The following is an 18,086-nucleotide window of genomic DNA, read 5'->3' as shown; positions in this document are numbered from 1 at the left end:
GGGCTCTGGCTGGGCCACTCAAGGACATTCAGAGAATTGCCCCGAACCTGCTCCTCTGTTGTCTTGGCTGTGTGCTTAGGGTCGTGGTCCTGTTGGAAGGTGAACCTTCGCCCCAGTCTGAGGTCCTGAGCGTTCTAGAGAAGGTTTACATCAAGGATCTCCCTGTACGTTGCTCCGTTCATCTTTGCCTTGACCCTGACTAGTGTCCCAGTTCCTGCCGCTGAAAAACATCACCACAGCATGATGCTGCCACCACCATGCTTCACCGGGAGATGGTGCCAGGTTTCCTCCAGATGTGATGCTTGGCATTCAGGCCAAAGAGTTCAATCTTTAATCAGACTAGAGAATCTTGTTTCTCATGGTCTGAGAGCCTTCAGCTGCCTTTTGGCAAACTCCGAGCGGGCTGTCCGGTGCCTTTTACTGAAGAGTGGCTTCCGTCTGCCCCTCAATCATAAAGGCCTGATTTGGTGGAGGGCTGCAGAGACGGTTGTCCTTCAGGAAGGTTCTCCCATCTCCACAGAAATCTGGAGCTCTATCAGTGACCATTGGGTTCTTGGTCACCTCCCTGACTAAGGCTCATCTCCGCCGATTGCTCAGTTTGTCCGGGCGGCCAGCTCTAGGAAAGAGTATTGGTGGTTCCAAACTTCTTCCATTTAAGAATGATTGGGGCCTCTAGATTCTTGAGGACCTTCAATGCTGCAGACATTTTTTGGTACCCTTCCCCAGATCTGTGCTTTGACACAATCCTGTCTCTATGTTCTAAGTACAATTCCTTTCAAATCAAATTATATTTGTCACATACACATGGTTAGCAGATGTTAATGCGAGTGTAGCGAAATGCTTGTGCTTCTAGTTTCGACAGTGCAGTAATACAGTGCCTAGCGAAAGTATTCGGCCCCATTGAACTTTCAACCTTTTGCCACATTTCAGGCTTCAAACATAAAGATATAAAACTGTATTTTTTTTGTGAAGAATCAACAACAAGTGGGACACAATCATGAAGTGGAACGACATTTATTGGATATTTCAAACTTTTTTAACAATTCAAAAACTGAAAAATTGGGCGTGCAAAATTATTCAGCCCCCTTAAGTTAATTCTTTGTAGCGCCACCTTTTGCTGCGATTACAGCTGTAAGTCGCTTGGGGTATGTCTATCAGTTTTGCACATCGAGAGACTGATATTTTTTCCCATTCCTCCTTGCAAAACAGCTCGAGTTCAGTGAGGTTGGATGGAGAGCATTTGTGAACAGCAGTTTTCAGTTCTTTCCACAGATTCTCGATTGGATTCAGGTCTGGACATTGACTTGGCCATTCTAACACCTGGATATGTTTATTTTTGAACCATTCCATTGTAGATTTTGCTTTATGTTTTGGATCATTGTCTTGTTGGAAGACAAATCTCCGTCCCAGTCTCAGGTCTTTTGCAGACTCCATCAGGTTTTCTTCCAGAATGGTCCTGCATTTGGCTCCATCCATCAAAGTTCTAATGTTTGTTATATGACGTTGCTCTTATATCCAACAGTTATTCCCGGCTGTATGTAATAAGACTTAAGATTTCCTCGGTTAAGAAATAATACCTTAAAAAAATCTAAATAGTGCATAGTTTCCTTAGAACTCAAAGCGAGGCGACCATCTCTGTCGGCGCCATGCAACAACCTCATGGCTTGGTTTTTGCTCTGACATGCACTGTCAACTGTGGGAGCTTATATAGACAGGAGTGTGCCTATCCAAATCATTTCCAATCAATTGAATTTACCACAGGTGGATTCCAATCAAGTTGTAGAGACATCTCAAGGATGATCAATGCATACAGGATGCACCTGAGCTCAATTTCGAGTCTCATTGCAAAGGGTGTGAATAATAAATAAATAAAAAGTTTTTTTATGTATTTTAAATATTTTGAAACATCTCTTAACCTGTTTTTGCTTTATCATTAGGGGGTATTGTGTGTACATTGCTGAGGGAAATTATATATTTAATTAATTTTAAAATAAGACAACCTAACACCGTGGAAAAAGTCAAGGGGTCTCAGCCGAAGGCACTGTAGGCATATAAATGTGTCCATTTTGGGATCAGATATTATTTCTGATTTGCTTAACACATCACCACTAATGACCTGTTGAGCGTCTCAACGTAATATTTGCTTCACCTCAAACAGCAACCATACAGAGTCTGTTTTTGCATCTATTGAGAATTACAATAGTTGCTCCATGTATTTGCAAAATATTTTCTCCTCTCTCCCTTTCGATAACCACTCAGCATGAAAGGGAAAAATGTCACGCATTATCCAGTGCAAATATTATAAAATAGGCCTACCTGATTACATCTTTGCCAACTCCTCATGTAGCCCTACACCGGAAACTTCTGCCATTACTTTAGAGTAATGGCCGAATCTGAAAGCCGGCTGGAGAGGGAGGAGAATAGTTGGATTATGTTTTTTCTTCTCGTTGTCTAGATCTCTGACTCCCCATTATTTGTATTATTTCATCCAACCTTAAGCTTAAACATCAGACAAGCTCAATGAATATAGGAGATTTTATTAAAACACATAGGGTCTGTCTACATATGGACAAATGCATGTTTAAAAATGTTGACCAATCAATCAAATGTATTTATTAAGCCCTTTTTACATCAGCCAATGTCATACAGTGCTATAATCGATTTGTCGAAAGAACAGATGCCTTTCAGACAAAAATCATCCCAGAGCTGAATGTAGTTTTGTAAAATGTAGTTTCCTACCCCTGGTTTAGTCTAATGACCAGCTCAGCACTCCATCACTGTGTGTATAAATATGTGACTGTTGGGAGGGAGATTTTCTGCACTTGAACCTTCGGACTTCTAACATAGGTGTGTGCGCGTGCGTGCAGATGTGCATTATGCTCATTTTGGCCTTAGCTCTTGCAATGCTTTTCCAGGCATCACAATCCTGGTTTAACAGGAGATTAAGTGTATAAGAAACAGGGACCAGTTCTGTTTCAGGACTAGTGTATCATCTACAAGTGAAACCATCTGGTATGAACCAGATGTCTGGAAAACCTGGGGGATTTTTCACCTCGTGTTGTACTTCACTAATCAAATCAATGTATTTCCCCTCTGAATGCACCCTGACAGAAGGCATGTCTTTAATGACTAGTGGAGTGGATGGGCTGATCTGGATCATTTGGTGTTTCTGTTCCAGCCCATTATGGTCTGCTGAGTCACACACACACTTATCTAATGCCCCACTACTGTCCGTCTAACCATCCACGTCCAGTCCCTCACACTGCCAAGCACTCTCCCGTTTGTGTGTATGTGTGTGTTTGAGAGAGAGCAAGTGTTAAGAGGGGGGGGGAGAGCGGGAGAAAGAGGGAGACCACTGTAGAGGAACAAAGAGAGAGAAAGACCTGCTGTGTGTGGATGTATGCAGTGTGTGTGTGCGTTGGCTGCAGCTCTCTTGTAATCCCTAGTATAGAATAGAAGACATTGATCCCCCTCATCCGCAGTGATAAGTGACTGCTATTAGTCTTTGAATGCGTTGCAGATGCTGTAAAATGGCTGTCATATTCCATCTCCTGCTGTAGCAAAATTCTTGCTTGAGAAATTCCTCTTGGCTAAGGAGCAATGTTTTTGTTTCTTTTTGATGATTTTTTTCAACAAAAACAATCCTTTACAGTCCTATCAATTGGCCTTTATAGATAGAGTTTATAGATAGAGCTAAATTCAAATGTTTCTTCAAGAAGAAATATGAAATGCATAAACGTAGTACCAATTGAAAGGGAGAAATTGAGAGATTATGGGAAAAGTATTAGACTAAAGTTGAGGACACAACTGTTCACCTGACCCAAGACTGAATCTAAACATTACACTGTTCATTTTTATATTTTCATTTTTATGTGCATTTTACATTTACTGTACATTTTTCAGAATTTGTTGATAACCACATTTTAAAATACTCTGGAATACTTTTTTGCCCCACTGTACATTCAGTAACATGTTAAGACTATTCCTGGGGAATGTGGAGTAGGTGCAAGATTACACAAAAAATGACAAGGGTTTCAGTGAGCGGACTAATTGGTGTCTGTCTCTAAGTGGCTACACACCTCTCCAAAGTGTGTGCAGTTCCTAAGTCATTTCAATGCACTTTTATGACTCAAATAAAAGGTGTTTATTTTTTTTCTCTCTCCTAGCTGTGCCATTGAGGAACTAGAGCAAGAACACTTGTAGTTGTTTTGTTTGGAACACAACCCTGCATCCCAGCATCACACAATTACTGTTGTTTATGAAATCGCTATCTGGGTCAGGTTGGCCATTATTTTAAGCTTGCTCTATTTCCAACATGACTAGCTAATTTATAAAATACCATCTTCCAGTGTTCGGCTTTTACAAGGCAATTCCGAGAAACGGATCGTAATTTTGGGGCGCAAAGAAAGGAGTCAGAAAGGAGTCCTGGATTATCTTTTGAAATCCCCAAAACACATCACTACAACTGTACGGGGTCCTTCAAGTGCGTGTTCCGCTGCAAATTGTCTTCCCAATAGACCGTCTCATTCTGTTCTGAACAACCCAGGGTATGACACCACGTCATCAGACATGGTGATCATCAACATTGACACTGTGTGTATGTGACATTAGTTCTATGAACTGTGGCTTTCTTGTATGGTATCAAAGCGTTATTTATTTATACTCTACGTTTAATCTCTCAATAGAGTCCTCTTCATTTACAGCATTTCCCTCACTCAGACATCTTTTCAAAAGTTGGCCAGTTAGTGGAAGGGATAGGGGCAAGTTGTTGTCGCGTGCAGTTCTCAAGTTCAGAACGGCTGTCAGTCATACAGCACTGTGAAGCGCAGTCTGAGCTCTGTCATTTATAGCATGTTACTGTACAGCCGCTGCGTTACCATTTAGGCGCTTATCAGTGCCCAAATCTGCTATTTCCAACCCATATACAGATATGAGTGTGAAGGGCTACTTGTTAACCGGAAATTAGATTTTGAGATAAAAATGGCTGAACTGTACCTTTTTAAACACCTCTCTGTTGTCTCAGAGCGAGATCTCAGTGAGTCAGACTTAGTCACTGGGTATGGGAGGAGGAGAGAGAATGAGGGAGGGTGAGAGAGTGAGCGGGAGGGTGAATGAGTGAAAGAGACATAGTGAGTGGCATTGGAGGAGAGCGTTGGATACAGGCACTGACTTGTTTTTGTGCTGTTGTCTGAAACATCTCCCAGCTGATCCAAATGAGAGAATAGAACACAGCATTGTATTTCTGTCAAATAGCTGGTCTGTCAAAAAACTGTGGCAGTACAGGCTCCAAAGAATGAATGCTGGCTGATTTTGTACTGTTGCTCACTCTGTATACCACTGGATGGGAATGCCCTGATTTGTACTGTTGCTCACTCTGTATACCACTGGATGGGAATGCCCTGATTTGTACTGTTGCTCACTCTGTATACCACTGGATGGGAATGCCCTGATTTGTACTGTTGCTCACTCTGTATACCACTGGATGGGAATGCCCTGATTTGTACTGTTGCTCACTCTGTATACCACTGGATGGGAATGCCCTGATTTGTACTGTTGCTCACTCTGTATACCACTGGACGGGAATGCCCTGATTTGTACTGTTGCTCACTCTGTATACCACTGGACGAGAATGCCCTGATTTGTACTGTTGCTCACTCTGTATACCACTGGATGGGAATGCCCTGATTTGTACTGTTGCTCACTCTGTATACCACTGGACGGGAATGCCCTGATTTGTACTGTTGCTCACTCTGTATACCACTGGATGGGAATGCCCTGATTTGTACTGTTGCTCACTCTGTATACCACTGGATGGGAATGCCCTGATTTGTACTGTTGCTCACTCTGTATACCACTGGATGGGAATGTCCTGATTTGTACTGTTGCTCACTCTGTATACCACTGGATGGGAATGCCCTGATTTGTACTGTTGCTCACTCTGTATACCACTGGATGGGAATGCCCTGATTTGTACTGTTGCTCACTCTGTATACCACTGGATGGGAATGCCCTGATTTGTACTGTTGCTCACTCTGTATACCACTGGATGGGAATGCCCTGATTTGTACTGTTGCTCACTCTGTATACCACTGGATGGGAATGACCTGATTAGTACTGTTGCTCACTCTGTATACCACTGGATGGGAATGTCCTGATTTGTACTGTTGCTCACTCTGTATACCACTGGATGGGAATGTCCTGATTTGTACTGTTGCTCACTCTGTATACCACTGGATGGGAATGCCCTGATTTGAATAGATGGTGTCCTACTAGTTGCTGTATCCTCCTATCCTTCGCTCCACTTCTCCTTCGCTCCACTTCTCCTTCGCTCCACTTCTCCTTCGCTCCACTTCTCCTTCGCTCCACTTCTCCCTCTATTTGATAAATAAACAAATGAATCCCTACTCCATCTTATTTTATGCAGCACCCTGAAATGAAAGGTGAAACATAAATATATAACCTCTGTCTCTCTCTCTGTTGCCCCCCAGCACCTCCATATGACGGTCCAGGCCTTGCAGGATGAACTGAGGATACAGAGAGACCTGAACCAGCTGCTTCAGCAGGACCCTGGCAGCCACGGTCGTGACCTGGCCCTGACCTCTGAACCCACGGAGGAGAACTACCGTCGGCTGCACGGGGACCACGAGCGTCAGGCCAAGGAGCTGTTCCTGCTCAGAAAGACCCTGGAGGAGATGGAGCTGAGGATAGACACCCAGAAACAGACCCTGGGCGCCAGGGATGAGTCCATCAAGAAACTACTGGAGATGCTGCAAAGCAAAGGTGGGATACCATGCCCACACACTGTGGCAGTATTAGTAATGTTTTTATATTAACACATCTTCTAAATGGCCATATTATTGTATTATATTCCAGGGCCGTCGGCTAAGTCGTCAGAGGAAGACCATGAGAGAACCAGGAGACTGGCTGATGCTGAGATGCACAGACACCATCTAGAGTCCCTACTGGACCAGAGAGACAGGGAGACGACTGCTCTACGAGAGGTGAGGGACTCAGCGAGAGGAGAGGGAGGGAGGTAACAAATTGAGCTTAAGTTGGGTCACAACACAAACTATTAGGGATTGATTGGTGTGTAGTAGACAACGTGTGGAGCGTAACGACCTTGCTCTCTTTAGGAGCTGCACCGTCGATACGAGGGAACCCCAGAGTCCACAAAAACCAAGGCTCTACAGACTGTCATCGACATGAAGGTACCCATCTGTGTGTGTGTGTGTGTCTGTAAGTGCATGTGTGAGTGAGTGTATTATAGGGCTGACCCCATTTAGTCGTCTGGTCGATTGTTTGGTCGATAGACTTCAGTCGAACAGTAGCCCCCCCACACCCAAAAGAAATCATTGTGTACAAGAAAGCTGTATGATTTGCGCCTAAGTGGACTAATCCACTGTGGCGGTTGTGGGGATGGCACAGTCATCACTCTTAAGACATGTGCTACTGAAATTGCATATGCTTAGGCCTATATTACGTAACAACAATGGTGCAACACAAATAAAAAATATGATTATTGTATAACAAATGCGCTTTCTCCCGTGTTGGATAGCAGTCGCTGTCCACAGTACTAAAACGAGCTGTTGAATTGGCACCATTTCCTAAACCATGTTGCTATGTGCATAATAGCAAAGTTAACCAGCATATTGGTGTTGAGAACAATGCGACAGCCCCTGCTGCGACAGCCCCTGCTGCGACAGCCCCTGCTGCGACAGCCCCTGCTGCGACAGCCCTTGCTGCGACAGCCCCTGCTGCGACAGCCCTTGCTGCGACAGCCCTTGCTGCGACAGCCCCTGCTGCGACAGCCCCTGCTGCGACAGCCCTTGCTGCGACAGCCCCTGCTGCGACAGCCCTTGCTGCGACAGCCCCTGCTGCGACAGCCCTCAACCAGTAAACATTCCCCCGTTTAGAGTTTATTTCTCATGTCCATTTTGCTGTTACGGTGTTAAAAGTTTGTTATAACTAATGTATTGATGTGATTATGATATGCTGGGGGGGTTAGACCAACCGATTGGTCGAAAGAACAATTGGACGACCAAAATTTGTATTTTTTTTGTCGGGGACAGCCCTAGTGCATTAACCCCTTCTCTGTGTGGTGTGTGTCAGGATGCTAAGATCAACTCTCTGGAGCGAGGTCTGAGGGACATGGAGGAGGAGGTGATTATGTTGAAGTCCAATGGCCTGCTGAGCTGTGAGGAGAGACAAGAGGAGATGAAACAGATGGAAGTCTACCGCAGCCACACCAAGTTTATGAAGAACAAGGTGTGAGGTCACTTCTCCTCAGTTTCCATTGATCAGAATTATATTTCTATCCGTTTATATTGGTCAGGCTTCAAGTCCCCTTGGTTCTGAGAGGTTAGAGGTCGGTACAATTCCTTCCAATCAGCTCAATATCAATCTGTTCTGTAGTTGTACATGTTCTCTTCATATCCCAACCCTCCTTCCTCTGCTCATCACCCTCTACCTCTCCTCTACATCCCTCTTTCGCTCTTGTTGTCCTCTTCTTCCACCTCTCCCTTCTTTCTCCTCTTCTCCTCCCTCTCTCTCGCTGTCTTTCACTGTCTCAGATGGACCAGGTGAAGCAGGACTTGTCCAGGAAGGACACAGAGTTGCTGGGTTTGCAGACCAAGCTGGAGACTTTGACCAACCAGTTCTCTGATAGCAAGCAGCACATCGAGGTCCTCAAGGAGTCGCTGACCGCTAAAGAACAACGAGCTGCCATCCTACAGACAGAGGTACACACACATTTCAGAATGAGCAATATAAGTATATAGACACTCACTGGTCAGTTTAAGTAAACCACCCCATTCCCGAAAATTGATTGCCCCTACAGACAGTGAGTCATGTGGCCATGTCTTGCTATATAAAGAAGGCAGATGGGCATTGAGGCATTGTTACTGTTTGATTGAACAGTGACCTAAAGCGACTGAGTGTGGTATGATCCTCGGTGCCAGGCATGTCGGATCCAGTATCTTAGAAACCGCCACCCTCAACAGCTTGTTGATGAGAGGTCGAAGGAGAATGGTAAGAATCGTGCAAGTTAACAGACAAATAACGCGGCAGTACAACAGTGATGTGCAGTATGGCATCTCAGAGCCCACAACTCGTCAGTCTGTCACGGCTGGGCTATTGCAGCAGACGACCACACCGGTTTCCACTCCTATCAGTGAAAAACAAGAAGAAGCGGCACCAGTGGGCATGTGATCACCAACACTGGACAACTGAGGAGCGGAGAAACATTGCCTGGACCATGACAGTGAGTTCAGTTTACTTGAGTGGCCTGCAGACCTCAACTGAATAGAGCATCTTTGGGCTGAGATGAATGTACCGCTGAATGTACCACTGTCCAATCTGTAAGATGGAGGAATGCCATTGCGTCAGCATGGACTAACATCCTTGTGGAACGTTACAACACCTTGTAGAATGCCCCAAAGAATGCAGGCTGTTCTGGAGGCAACGGGGGGTCCTTCCCGATAATTGATGGGTATACCTAATAAACTGTTCGGTGAGTGTACAGCCCACACACACAGACCCAGTATGCTGAGTAGTTCTCCTCTGCCCTCTGCTGGCCAGGTGGATGCTTTGCGTCTGCGTCTGGAGGAGAAGGAGACCACACTGAACAAGAAGAGTAAACAGATCCAGGAGATGTCTGAGGAGAAGGGCACGCTCAACGGAGAGATCCACGACCTCAAGGACATGCTGGAGGTCAAGGAGCGCAAGGTCAACGTCCTGCAGAAGAAGGTGGGCCTCGACTATATAGCACGCTGTATAATCCAATGGGATACATTACCTCGTACTACGTCCTATTTAGTAGACTTGTTCTGTATGTCTTTTGTCAAGCTCGTCTAATTTTGTGTGTGTGTCCAGATTGAGAACCTGCAGGAGCAGCTGAGAGACAAGGAGAAGCAAATGAGCAGCCTGAAGGAGAGAGTCAAGTCTCTACAGGCAGACACCTCTAACACAGACACTGCTCTCACCACACTGGAGGAGTCCCTTGCTGAGAAGGTACACACACATGCAGACACACACACTGACTCCAACAGAGAGACACAAGCAATGTGTGTTATTTAAAGTCATGCCGTGTCTGTCCTGGATGTTTGTAGTCCTCTCATATGGGCTCTGAATTGACGTGACGATGATGATGTTCTGTGCCTCCCCTCCTATTCTCTCCCCTGTAGGAGCGTATCATAGAGCGTCTGAAGGAGCAGAGAGACCGAGACGACAGGGAGAAGACTGAGGAGATCGACAGCAACAAGAAAGAGCTGAAGGATCTGAAGGAGAAAGTCAGTCTGCTGCAGGGAGATCTGTCTGACAGAGAGGTGAACACACACACACACACACACACACACACACACACACACACACACACACACACACACACACACACACACACACACACACACACACACTGTTGACACATTGTATTAACCCCACCCTCTCTCCAGACTAACCTGTTGGACCTGAAGGAGCATGCGTCGTCCCTGGCTTCCTCAGGGCTGAAAAAAGACTCCAAGCTGAAGACTATGGAGATCTCTCTGGAGCAGAGGAAGGAGGCGTGTCTCAAACTGGAGAACCAGCTCAAGAGGGTGAGGTATTTGCCTTAGACACTGATCTAAGACCACTTTTGCTGTGTGTGCGTGTGTGTCTGACTGTGTGTGTGTCTGTTTCCAGGCCCAGAATGCGACGTTGGAGGCCAAAGCGAACACAGAGCTGTCGGAGCGCATCACCTCCCTGGAGAGGGAAGTTACCCGACACCGAGAGGATTCTGGGAAGGCTCAGGCGGAGGTGGACCGACTGCTGGAAATCCTGAGAGAGATGGAGAATGAGAAGAATGACAAGGACCGCAAGATCAATGAGCTGGAAAGGTGTGTGTGTGGTGTTTATCTTTCTCTGACCCTGACTGTTTGTGTCTGTGTGTCTGACTCATAGTCTCTGTAAACAGCAGTCCATCTATAGAAATGTGTATGCGCTCCTACATGGTCTAATGTAGTTTTCTTCTGAAATACCACACGGTCCTACTCTTCTCCTTCCTTCTCATCTTCTTGCTCTCTGAATCTGTGTTTCTCTCTCCTGCCTTGTCTTTTCGCTGGAACTCTGTCTCCTCTCCAGTCAGTCCTCCAGGTTAGTAACATGTTTTCTACATGGCCTCTATGTACTGGCTTGACTTCCTCCATCCCATTCTCCCACCCCCCTCTCTCTTCTCCTCAATTGCTTTTGCTCGCCCTCCCCCTCCTCTCCTGCTCTAATTTTCACCAGTTTCTTCACCCCGCTTCACTTTCTCTCTCTCTCCCTCCTCTTTCTGTCTAACTCCCTCTCACTCTGTGATGCTTCAGTGTAGTGTGTGTGCCTATGGGATTGTGTGTAACCCAGTCCTCCTGTGTCTATGGTGCCCTGCAGACAGACCAAGGACCAGAGTAAGAAGGTGGCATCACTGAAACAAAAGGAGCATGTGGAGAAGAGTAGGAATGCCCAACTTGTGGACGAAGCCAAAAAGAGAGAGGACAATATCTCCGAGAGCTCTCAACAGGTCAAGGTGAGGCGGGGTGGGGTGGGGGGGGGCTGTATCAATGTATGCGACTAATCTCAACACTCAAAGAAAGCTTCCCTTGTTGTACTAAATGTAGTTCGACATCAATATCCTTAATTGTCTTCCTCTGTCTTCTCTCCTCCTCCTGTTCTCTTCCTCTCCCCTCCTGTCCTCTTCTCTTCCTCTCCCCTCCTCTTCTCTTCCTCTCCCCTCCTCTTCTCTTCCTCTCCCCTCCTGTCCTCTTCTCTTCCTCTCCCCTCCTCTTCTCTTCCTCTCCTCCTCCCTCTTCTCTTCCTCTCCCCTCCTGTCCTCTTCTCTTCCTCTCCTCTTCTCTTCCTCTCCCCTCCTCTCCTCTCTCCTCTCTTCTCTTCCTCTCCCTCTCCTCTTCTCTTCCTCTCCCTCTCCTCTTCTCTTCCTCTCCCCTCCTGTCCTCTTCTCTTCTCTCCTCTCCTCCCTCTTCTCTTCTCTTCCTGTCCTCCTCTCCTCTCCCTCCTGTCCTCTTCTCTTCCTCTCCCTCCCTGTCCTCTTCTCTTCCTCTCCCCTCCTGTCCTCTTCTCTTCCTCTCCCTCCCCTCCTGTCCTCTTCTCTTCCTCTCCCCTCCCCTCCTGTCCTCTTCTCTTCCTCTCCCCTCCCCTCCTGTCCCCTTCTCTTCCTCTCCCCTCCTGTCCCCTTCTCTTCCTCTCCCCTCCTGTCCCCTTCTCTTCCTCTCCCCTCCTCTCCCCTGTCCCCTTCTCTTCCTGTCCTCTTCTCTTCCTCTTCTCTTCCTCTCCCCTCCTGTCCTCTTCTCTTCCTCTCCTCCTGTCCTGTCCTCTTCTCTTCCTCTCCCCTCCTGTCCCATTCTCTTCCTGTCCTCTTCTCTTCCTCTCCCCTCCTGTCCTCTTCTCTTCCTCTCCTCCTCCTGTCCTCTTCTCTTCCTCTCTCCTCCTGTCCTCTTCTCTTCCTCTCTCCCCTCCTGTCCTCTTCTCTTCCTCTCCCCTCCTGTCCTCTTCTCTTCCTCTCCCTCCTGTCCTCTTCTCTTCCTCTCCCCTCCTGTCCTCTTCTCTTCCTCTCCCCTCCTGTCCTCTTCTCTTCCTCCTCCCTCCTGTCCTCTTCTCTTCCTCTCCTCCTCCTGTCCTCTTCTCTTCCTCTCCCCTCCTGTCCCCTTCTCTTCCTGTCCCCTTCTCTTCCTGTCCCCTTCTCTTCCTGTCCCCTTCTCCTCCTGTCCTCTTCTCTTCCTCTCCTCCTCCTGTCCTCTTCTCTTCCTCTCCTCCTCCTGTCCTCTTCTCTTCCTCTCCCCTCCTGTCCTCTTCTCTTCCTCTCCCCTCCTGTCCTCTTCTCTTCCTCTCCCCCTCCTGTCCTCTTCTCTTCCTCTCCCTCCTCCTGTCCTCTTCTCTTCCTCTCCCCTCCTGTCCCCTTCTCTTCCTGTCCCCTTCTCTTCCTGTCCCCTTCTCTTCCTGTCCCTTCTTCTCCTCCTGTCCTCTTCTCTTCCTCTCCTCCTCCTGTCCTCTTCTCTTCCTCTCCTCCTCCTGTCCTCTTCTCTTCCTCTCCTCCTCCTGTCCTCTTCTCTTCCTCTCCTCCTCCTCTCTTCCTTCCTCCCCTCCTGTCCCCTTCCCCCCTGTCCTCTTCTCTTCTCTCCTGTCCTCTTCTCTTCCTCTCCCCTCCTGTCCTCTTCTCTTCCTCTCCTCCTGTCCTGTCCTCTTCTCTTCCTCTCCTCCTGTCCTGTCCTCTTCTCTTCCTCTCCTCCTGTCCTCTTCTCTTCCTGTCCTCTTCTCTTCCTGTCCTCTTCTCTTCCTCTCCCCTCCTGTCCCGTTCTCTTCCTCTTCTCTTCCTCTCCCCTCCTGTCCCGTTCTCTTCCTGTCCTCTTCTCTTCCTCTCCCCTCCTGTCCTCTTCTCTTCCTCTCCCCTCCTGTCCTCTTCTCTTCCTCTCCTCCTCCTGTCCTCTTCTCTTCCTCTCCCCTCCTGTCCTCTTCTCTTCCTCTCCTCTTCCTCTTCTCTGTCCTCTTCTCTCCTGTCCTCTCCTCTTCTCTTCCTCCTCCCCTCCTGTCCCTTCTCTTCCTGTCCTCTTCTCTTCCTCCTCTCCTGTCCCGTTCTCTTCCTGTCCTCTTCTCTTCCTCTCCCCTCCTGTCCTCTTTCTCTTCCTCTCCCTTCTCCTGTCCTCTTCTCTTCCTCTCCTCCTCCTGTCCTCTTCTCTTCCTCTCTCCTGTCCTCTTCTCTTCCTCTCCCCTCCTGTCCTCTTCTCTTCCTCCTCCCCTCCTGTCCTCTTCTCTTCCTCTCCCCTCCTGTCCTCTTCTCTTCCTCTCCCCTCCTGTCCTCTTCTCTTCCTCTCCCCTCCTGTCCTCTTCTCTTCCTCTCCCTCCTGTCCTCTTCTCTTCCTCTCCCCTCCTGTCCTCTTCTCTTCCTCTCCCCTCCTGTCCTCTTCTCTTCCTCTCCCCTCCTGTCCTCTTCTCTTCCTCTCCCCTCCTGTCCCTTCTCTTCCCTCTCTCCTCCTGTCCTCTTCTCTTCCTCTCCTCCTGTCCCCTTCTCTTCCTCTCCCCTCTCTTCCTGTCCTGTCCCCTTCTCTTCCTTCTCTTCCTCTCCCTCCTCTTCCTCTCCTCTTCTTCCCCCTCTCCTCCTCCTGTCCTCTTCTCTTCCTCTCCTCCTCCTGTCCTCTTCTCTTCCTCTCCCCTCCTGTCCTCTTCTCTTCCTCTCCCCTCCTCTCCTCCTGTCCTCTTCTCTTCCTCTCCTCCTCCTGTCCTCTTCTCTTCCTCTCCCTCTCCTGTCCTCCTGTCCTCTTCTCTTCTCTTCCTGTCCTCTTCTCTTCCTCTCCCTCCTGTCCTCTTCCTTCTCCTGTCCTCTTCTCTTCCTCTCCCTGTCCTCCTGTCCTCTTCTCTTCCTCTCCTCCTGTCTCCTGTCCTCTTCTCTTCCTCTCTCCTCCTGTCCTCTTCTCTTCCTCTCCCCTCCTCCTCTTCTCTTCCTTCCTCTCCTCTTCCTCTCCTCTTCCTCTTCCTCTCCTCTCCTGTCCTCCTGTCCTCTTCTCTTCCTCTCTCCTCCTCCTGTCCTCTTATCTTCCTCTCTCCTCCTCCTGTCCTCTTCTCTTCCTGTCCTCTTCTCTTCCTCTCCCCTCCAGTACTCTCTACGGTTGAAGACGGAACGTATCGAGGAGTTAGAGGAGGCTCTGCGTGAACGTGTTCAGATCACTGCGGAGAGAGAGATGGTGCTGGCACAGGAGGAGGCTGCCAGGAACCACCAGGAAAAACAGGTACGCTCACATGCAACAGAAGTACACATGCACGCACCCACACACACACTTGCAACACAAATACACACACATGCAACAGAAGTACACATGCACGCACCCACACACACACTCACTTGCAACACAAATCACACGGATGCAACAGAAGTGCACATGACGCACCCACACACACACTTGCAACACAAATACACTCACATGCAACAGAAGTACACATGCACGCACCCACACACACACTTGCAACACAAATACACACACATGCAACAGAAGTACACATGCACGCACCCACACACACACACACTTGCAACACAAATACACACACATGCAACAGAAGTACACATGCACGCACCCACACACACACACACTTGCAACACAAATACACACACATGCAACAGAAGTACACATGCACGCACCCACACACACACACACTTGCAACACAAATACACACACATGCAACAGAAGTACACATGCACGCACCCACACACACACTTGCAACACAAATACACACACATGCAACAGAAGTACACATGCACGCACCCACACACACACTTGCAACACAAATACACACACATGCAACACAAGTGGACACACAAACGGACACACTAAAAGAACAGCTTGATAAGTGCGCACACACATACACGTACAAAGCTACACGAACACAGACACAGACGGCTTCTGTCAGCCCTGCTTGCTACGTTTCACTCTCTCCCTGCTATCCCTCCTTTTCTCAGTTTTCTTATCTCTAATATTCTCCTGTTTTATCTCTGCTACTCACTGCCTCTCAGAAGCACTCACACAAACCAATGCATGAGTCCAACAACGCCCACTTTAAGTGGTCTAAGGTATGACATAATAATGCCCCCTCTGTTGTATTTCACCCTTTGGATCAGTAGTAGCTCTTTAGACCATGTTATCATGTACCATTTACCTACTATTCCCTTTGAAATGACATGGCGTCAACTAGAACCTTCTGGTTAGAGCCTGACCCATGTTATTTTGGGAGTTCTATTCCGATGTCTAGGAGGCAAAACGTACCGATATATTTGCAGATATACTGTTTTACATCGGGGAAATCGAAAAGGTGTGTTTCCCACACTGAATTCTCATAAAATGTCCAATAACTATGCTTCAAATGCTTCAAATGTTAATTTCATACATTGTGTCAATGACACAACATGAGAATGGCTGCCAGTGTTCAGAAAAGCATGAGCTTCACTTTTTTCATCTTATTCATTAAGTATCGGTGAAGTTAACGTCCGATACCGATTTATTGAGTTAAAAGGCCAATATCGGACGATTTAAAAAAAATTTATTTTTTAAACATTTTTAAACATTTTTTATTACCGGTGTGCAGATTTTAATATTGGTGGTACATATTTCTAGTAATGTCAATCTGCAACTAGTTGGTAATCGATGACTATACTAACATGTCTATTGATGGTATAATTTAGTATTTACAATGCACCTCAGATAATTCAATAGTTATTATTTAGCCATATTGAGTTGTACTGTTAACAATGTGACTTCTATGTAAATGCCAGGTAAATGAAAGTACCACAGTGAGTAGTATATTTAGTGCTGTTTAGAGCTGTCATTGGAGCCCCTTGTTGTACATCTGTCTCCTGAGTGGAGTTGGGTCCAGAAACAAACCCTAGCCCAGGGATTGGCAAAACCACACAGCAAAGTATTTATTTTTTATGAAAGGATTTTAGTTTTCGGTCAAACGTTTTCAGCTAAAAATGAGAATCTGTTCACCAAGTATTCCCACTAATAAAAAAAAAAGTTGTGGTCAATTTGCAGTGTACAAATTATTATAATTATGTTCCGACCCCTGACCAGTCGATCCGACAAAATCCAACCTACAGCTGAATTTAGTTGCCTAGCCCTGTTCACCATATTGCTGGTCTATTACCCATCAATCCATTCAGATTTACACTAGTTCTTAGGGGCAGCGGTGGAAAAAGTACTCAATTGTCATACTTAAGTAAAAGTAAAGATATGTTTATAAAAATGACTCAAGTAAAAGTGAAATTCATCCAGTAAAATACTACTTGAGTAAAAGTAAAAAATTATTTGGTTTTAAATATACTTAAGTGTCAAAAGTACGCAGTGGTCTAAGGCCTCTCAATGCTAGAGGCGTCACTACAGACCCTGGTACGATTCCAGGATGTATCACAACCAGCCGTGATTGGGAGTCCCATAGGGCAGCAGACAATTGGCCCAGCGTCGTCCTGGTTAGGCTTTGGCCGGGGTAGGCCACGTAAGAATTTGTTCTTAACTGACTTGCCTGGCTAAATAAATAAAATACATTTCTTGTTTTTTACATTAACGGATAGGGGCATACTCAGACTCCATTTACAAACAAAGCATTTGTGTTTAGTGAGTACGCCAGATCAGAGGCAGTAGGGATGACCAGAGATGTTCTCTTGATACGTGTGTGAATTGGACCATTTTCCTGTCAAAATGTAACTAGTACTTTTGGGTGTCAGGGAAAATGTATGGAGTTAAAAGTACATTATTTTCTTTAGGAATGTATTGAAGTAAAAGTTGGCAAAAATATAAAAAGTAAAGTAGAGACCCCAAAAAACTACTTAAGTAGTACTTTAAAGTATTTTTTTTTTACCACTGGCTAGGGTGTAAGGGCTAGTGCCTAAGGGTTAGGGGTTCTTTCTGGATAGAGCCATGTTTTCAATAACATACAACCTCTGATGGCCCTCCCTCTTTAGAGTGCCTTTGATTGACAGTTCATCAAAATTGGTCTGTACAGTTTGTCTTTGAATGATGAACACGTCTCATACATTTTCACTTTCTCTGCTCATGTGTTTGTACAATCTTCATTCTATGGTGTGTGCAGATTGAGGAGCTGCTGGGCGCCATGGAGAAGGTGAAACAGGAGCTGGAGTCCATGAGGGCCAAGCTGTCATCTACCCAGCAGTCCCTGTGTGAGAAGGAGGCCCATCTGACCACGCTAAGGGCTGAACGCAGGAAACACCTGGAGGAGGTGCTGGAGATGAAGTAAGACAAACATACACTGTTTCCACCCCCCCACTTTACCAAGTCAACAAACATGTTACAGTCAGGTAATGTTGTAAAACTCCCAGGTAATAGAATATCCTGCACCGTGTAGATGACTCATTATTCTGAAATACCACCCTGTAATTCCTCCTCGGTGCAGACAGGAGGCGCTGCTGGCAGCCATCAGTGAGAAGGATGCCAACATCGCCCTGCTGGAGCTGTCATCGTCCAAGAAGAAGAAGACGCAGGATGAGGTGGCTCTGCTGAAGAGAGAGAAGGACCGTCTGGTACAACAGCTCAAACAGCAGGTAGGGAACACTACCTCGTCAG

General features: G+C 46.8%; 1 protein-coding gene across 4 annotated transcripts in view; it reads left to right on the top strand.

Moving 5' to 3' along the window:
• LOC124035829 (ELKS/Rab6-interacting/CAST family member 1-like) overlaps positions 1-18,086 on the top strand; it is a 34,126-nt gene that overhangs the window by 6,601 nt on the left and 9,439 nt on the right. For 2 of the 4 annotated variants that reach the window (XR_006838804.1, XM_046349606.1), the window contains exons 4-18: positions 6,489-6,780; positions 6,874-7,001; positions 7,134-7,208; positions 8,110-8,265; positions 8,571-8,738; positions 9,577-9,744; positions 9,871-10,008; positions 10,182-10,322; positions 10,449-10,589; positions 10,675-10,868; positions 11,113-11,124; positions 11,401-11,536; positions 14,616-14,747; positions 17,596-17,756; positions 17,917-18,064. Coding sequence is in view for 2 of the 4 variants with exons in the window: in XM_046349606.1 (XP_046205562.1) it covers positions 6,489-6,780; positions 6,874-7,001; positions 7,134-7,208; positions 8,110-8,265; positions 8,571-8,738; positions 9,577-9,744; positions 9,871-10,008; positions 10,182-10,322; positions 10,449-10,589; positions 10,675-10,868; positions 11,113-11,124; positions 11,401-11,536; positions 14,616-14,747; positions 17,596-17,756; positions 17,917-18,064 (2,190 nt within the window). In the remaining 2 variants the exon portion in view is untranslated. The remainder of the gene's footprint in view (positions 1-6,488; positions 6,781-6,873; positions 7,002-7,133; positions 7,209-8,109; positions 8,266-8,570; positions 8,739-9,576; positions 9,745-9,870; positions 10,009-10,181; positions 10,323-10,448; positions 10,590-10,674; positions 10,869-11,112; positions 11,125-11,400; positions 11,537-14,615; positions 14,748-17,595; positions 17,757-17,916; positions 18,065-18,086) is intronic. The other 2 variants (XR_006838806.1, XM_046349616.1) reach the window with 1 other exon arrangement.

Source organism: Oncorhynchus gorbuscha, linkage group LG01 (assembly GCF_021184085.1).
Source record: "Oncorhynchus gorbuscha isolate QuinsamMale2020 ecotype Even-year linkage group LG01, OgorEven_v1.0, whole genome shotgun sequence".
Lineage (NCBI taxonomy): Eukaryota > Metazoa > Chordata > Actinopteri > Salmoniformes > Salmonidae > Oncorhynchus > Oncorhynchus gorbuscha.
This window is presented reverse-complemented; position numbering and strand designations above follow the sequence as displayed.